Here is a 5,000-nt window from a genome sequence, read left to right as displayed (position 1 = left end):
TAAATAGCTCATAGAAATAAATATTTGCCCATAGCATGATCCAATATATGCAAGTTCTAAGGAACTTAATTTAAAAAAAATTCCCTTTATTCATCCCCAAGGGGAAATTTGTCTTTTGGACCTATTCCAAGGGAAGACTGGAATAACCCAGGCGTTAGCCGCAGAGCAGCGCCGCAAAGTGAGTAGGGCGATGTGACTTGCTCAAGGCCACACAACGCAGCGGCGGGTGATTGAACTCGGTACCTTTCGGGTAGGAAGCAAAGACCGTACCACTGAGCCACGCTGCCCCTACTAAACTTTCCTTTTCAACAAGATTTATTGTGTCAAAGAAGCGAATGTGTTGTTCTGTAGCTGGAGCCGAAAATTCGTATTTCTACGAATGTTTCGTAGTATTAGGCATGTCTGCAATAGCATACCGATCATAGAACTGGATTTCTATGTTATTGTACAGTGGAAATACATCTATGGTTTAAACAGTTAACTCCCGTTCTCTTTGAAGACACGGATTTAAACATTTGGCCAGATAACTCGTCCTTCAAATATCGATTGATTTAAATGACCATTGTTTCGGCAGAAAAACTCTCAAACATGGGACTTTACGCAAGTCCCAGGTTTGATAATTTTTTTCCAAGATAAGGTCATAATATATTATATCGATCGATGTTTGAAGGTCGAGTTTTCTGGCCAAATTTTTAAAAGACGTGACTTTCCATGAGAATGGGAGTTAACTGGTTTTTGGCATAGCATAGAGATATAATATTGCAATATGTATATTGTGTCCGTGTGTGTGCGTGTGTGTTGTTTGTGTGTGTGTGTGTGTGTGTGTGTGTTTGTGTGTTCTTGTTGTTGTGTGCGTGTGTGTGTTTGTGTGTTCTTGTTGTTGTGTGTGTGTGTGTGTGTGTGTGTGTGTTGTCTGACCACTGTAAAGTCTCCAGATCGCTTGTACGTCTTCTTCGATCTATTTAGATAAGAATCACTCTGCCGTATTTTCCGTAGGTGGTCGAATTGGTGCTGTGGATCGTCTCGTAACAAAGACAAGCCGCATTGAATGTGTCCAATAACTGGATGAGTGACAGTGACTATAAACTCAAAAAAAGTTTTTTTTTTTTTTTTACAAAGCTATTTACGCATGCGCAGCGCGCTCGACTTAGATATGAATGAATACCTTGTTAAAGACAGCGGTGGATAGGGTAAGATTGGCCTTATGTAAAAAATCGATGGCGTCTACATGCGAAATGCATTGTATGACTTTGGTTTCATTTATTTATTTATTTATTTATTTATTTATTTACTTATTTATTTGTTTATTTATTTCTTTATTCATTCATTTATTTATTCATTTATTTATTTATTTATTTATATATTTATTTATTTATATTCATTTATTTATTATTATTTTTTTTTATTCATTCATGTAGTGTTTCATTCCTCCTGTTTTGTAGATAAAGGGGAGACCTGAAACGTCAACAGCATCTGTCTTCGTCTAATGAATTGAAGCTTACAGTTCAATACGCATCGTTATTTTTTGTCATTCGAGCTTCAAGCAGCAACAATTACATCCGTCTTCCGTTATCAATCGCCTTATTTCAACTGACTTAGTAGCCCGTAAAGGAGTCAGGTGCACTTTAAAAATAATAATTAAAACAAAGTATTGTATTGATAAAGTACTCCGCGGATATCATTGGAAAATGATATCTTTATAAGGAGATACCAATAGGATGTAAATCTGAAATAGATTATCATTAATTACGAGACAATGCTTCAGATATTCTGACAGAATTTGTATGTTAAACATTCTATATTTTTTTTCAATCTAAACTCTCTCTCTCTCTCTCTCTCTCTCTCTCTCTCTCTCTCTCTCTCTCTCTCTCTCTCTGGGTAAGACATTCTAATTCTTTTCAATCCAATCTCTCTCTGTCGCTCCCCCCACCCCCTCTCTAATTTGTTTTTCTCCTCTCTTCTCTATCCCTCTCTCTCTACTCTTTTGTTTTTCTCATATCTTTCTCTCTCTCTCTCTCTCTCTCTCTCTCTCTCTCTCTCTCTCTCTCCCTCTCTCTCTTTCGTTTTTCTCACCCCCCCCCCCTCTCTCCCTCCCTCCCCCTCTCTCTTTTGGTTTTCTCCTCACTTTCTCTCTCTTATACACACAAACAAGTACAACACACATACATACACACACACACACACACACACACACACACACACACCCTGACAGACTGCTGACATGGATTGTTATTTGAGGGATATCTCGACATGAATACACCGACTGACCACTGATCACTGACCACCCCCAGCTAATTCCCATGTTTTGTCTATTTTTCCCTGACAGGGCTATCGTGGAGCAGTATCTTCTGGAGAAATCAAGAATTGTCTTTCAAGCCAAGTGGGAGAGGTACGTGCGTCTGTTAACTCACTCAACCCTAACACCGACTATATCCGTAATGTACCCGGATTACTTTTACCCCATGCCTATAGATAGTATGCGCTTGGCTAAGAAGATCATAACATTGCCACCCGGAAGTATAACAGACCAACACACAAAACTATGTGTAACTTTAAATGTTTATAGTCTGGTTAATACAGTCTAGTGAACATTACTCATAAATGCGGGTGGCAAAAAACAATAACAAAGTCAAGGTTGACGTCATCTTCATTCTATCTATTCATTACGTTTTTATGAGACAAATTTTAGGCGGAGTATCAAAGCTAATGTTTTTAGTTTTTTACATGTTAATGGTAGTTGAATAAAATTATTTATGTGTGTTCATTTAAAATACATTTTTTCCAGTTTTGAAAAGTAGCAAAAATCTCTCGGATTGAGTGAGTTAATCCAATGTCTTATCTATCTACATAGCCGCCGGTGTAGCCGGTCCTATCTTTAGCTTAGCGAGTATCATGTCTGCTATTAGATTCAATGGTAGAGTATATCTTTGAGACTGAAGACTGTAAGGTTGCCAGCGTATAGCGCTTTGAACACATTTAGTGGATATTGCGCTATATAAAAGCTCTATTTAAAAAATTATATATATATATATATATATATATATATATATATATATATATATATATATATATATATATATATATATACACACACACATAGCAGGTGTAGCCGTTTCTTTCTTTAGCTTAGCAAGTATCGTGTCGTCTGCTGTTGTAGATTCAAAGGTAGAACAGGGCATATCTTTGAGGCTGAAGATTGTAAGGTTGACACCGTTCTACATGTTACTTGTGTTGGTGTTGGTCAGGGACCCTTTGTAAAGCGCTTTGAACACATTTAGTGGATATTGCGCTAGATATATAACAGCTCTATTAATATTTTTTTTTTAAAATCTACATAGCTGGTGTAGCCGTTTCTATCTTTAGCCAAAGAGCGTGTAGGTAACGATTGTTATGTTACCAAGAGCTCTCACTTCCCGCTTTTGGTGAAGCCAAGCATCTTCCGTCTTCTACTCGTATTTTCTTCATTGTATCAGTAAGCCTAGCGCGCATGATACACGCGGAGCACACCCACCTCGCTGTCTCGCCTGGCACGCGACAATAGCATTGTGGTTAAGAGAAGTGAGAGCTCTTGGTAACTACGTTACCCTACACACTCTTTGCTTTAGCTTAGCGAGTATCATGTCTGCTGTTTTAGATTCAAAGGTAGACGGGGCATATCTTGGAGGCTGAAGACTAAGGTTCCCACAGTTCTACGTGTTTCGTGTTGCTGTTGGTCAGGGACCCTTTGTAAAGAGCTTTGAACACATTTAATGGATATTGCACTATATAAAAGCTCTATTTAAAAAAAAATCTACATAGCCGAGGTAGCCGTTTCTATCTTTAGCTTAGCGAGTATCATGTCTGCTGTTGTAGATTCAAAGGTAGAAGGGGGCATATCTTTGAGACTGAAGACTGTAAGGTTGACACCGTTCTATATGTTACGCGTGCTGTTGGTCAGGGACCCTTTGCGCTAGATATATAACAGCTCTATTAATACTTTTTAAAAAAAATCTACATAGCCGGTGTAGCCGTTTCTATCTTTAGCTTAGCAAGTATCATGTCTGCTGTTGTAGATTCAATAATAGAGTATATCTTTGAGGCTGAAGACTGTAAGGTTGCCACAGTTCTACGTGTTTCGTATTGCTGTTGGTCAGGGACCCTTTGTAAAGCGCTTTGAACACATTTAGTGGATATTGCGCTATATAAAAGTTCTATTTAATAAAAAAAAAATCTACATAGCTGGTGTAGCCGTTTCTATCTTTATCTTAGCGAGTATCGTGTCTGTTGTTGTAGATTCAATGGTAGAGTATATCTTTGAGGCTGAAGACTGTAAGGTTGACACCGTTCTACGTGTTACGCGTGCTGTTGGTCAGCGTTGGTCAGGGACCCTTTGTAAAGCGCTTTGAACACATTTAATGGATATTGCGCTCTATAAAATCTCTATTAAAAAAAAATAAATCCACATAGCCGGTGAAGCCGTTTCTATCTTTAGCTTAGCAATTATCGTGTCTGCTGTTGTAGATTCAAAGGTAGACGGGGCATATCTTTGAGACTGAAGACTTCAGTAAAAGATTAAAGTAAAAAGTGGTCTTTCTATTGATGCTGTACGGTTATTTTAAATACTCACAACATCCGTCAGTCAGATAAAGATGGTATGCACTTGGATAAGAAGCTCAAACAGTGCCATCCGGAAGTATAACTGACCAACACACAAAACTATGTGTAACTTTAAAACGTTTATAGTCTGGTTAATACAGTCTAGTGAACATTACTCATAAACGCGGGTGGCAAAAAACAATAACAACGACCCGAGTGACGTCAACTTCTTTCTATCTATAGATAGTTCGAAGTTGACGTCACTCAGGTCTTTGTTATTGTTTTTCGCCTTCCGTGTTTATGAGTAATTCTCACTAAACTGTATTAACCCGACTATAGATAGTATGCAGATGACGTCACTCAGGCCTTTGTTATTGTTTTTGCCATCCGCGTTTGTGAGTTGTTCTCACTAAACTGTATTAACC

The 5,000-nt window shown here is 38.1% G+C and overlaps 1 protein-coding gene across 12 annotated transcripts in view; it reads left to right on the top strand.

Moving 5' to 3' along the window:
* Positions 1-5,000, top strand: part of LOC144964457 (unconventional myosin-IXb-like) — a 150,690-nt gene that overhangs the window by 55,969 nt on the left and 89,721 nt on the right. For all 12 annotated transcript variants that reach the window (XM_078898745.1, XM_078898743.1, XM_078898742.1 and 9 more), the window contains exon 5: positions 2,327-2,389. In XM_078898745.1, coding sequence (XP_078754871.1) covers positions 2,327-2,389 — 63 coding nt within the window. The remainder of the gene's footprint in view (positions 1-2,326; positions 2,390-5,000) is intronic.

The sequence above is a fragment of the Berghia stephanieae genome, chromosome 2, assembly GCF_034508935.2.
Source record: "Berghia stephanieae isolate SIO BIC M18660-M18661 chromosome 2, UCSD_Bste_1.3, whole genome shotgun sequence".
Classification (NCBI taxonomy): Eukaryota; Metazoa; Mollusca; class Gastropoda; order Nudibranchia; family Aeolidiidae; genus Berghia; species Berghia stephanieae.
This window is presented reverse-complemented; position numbering and strand designations above follow the sequence as displayed.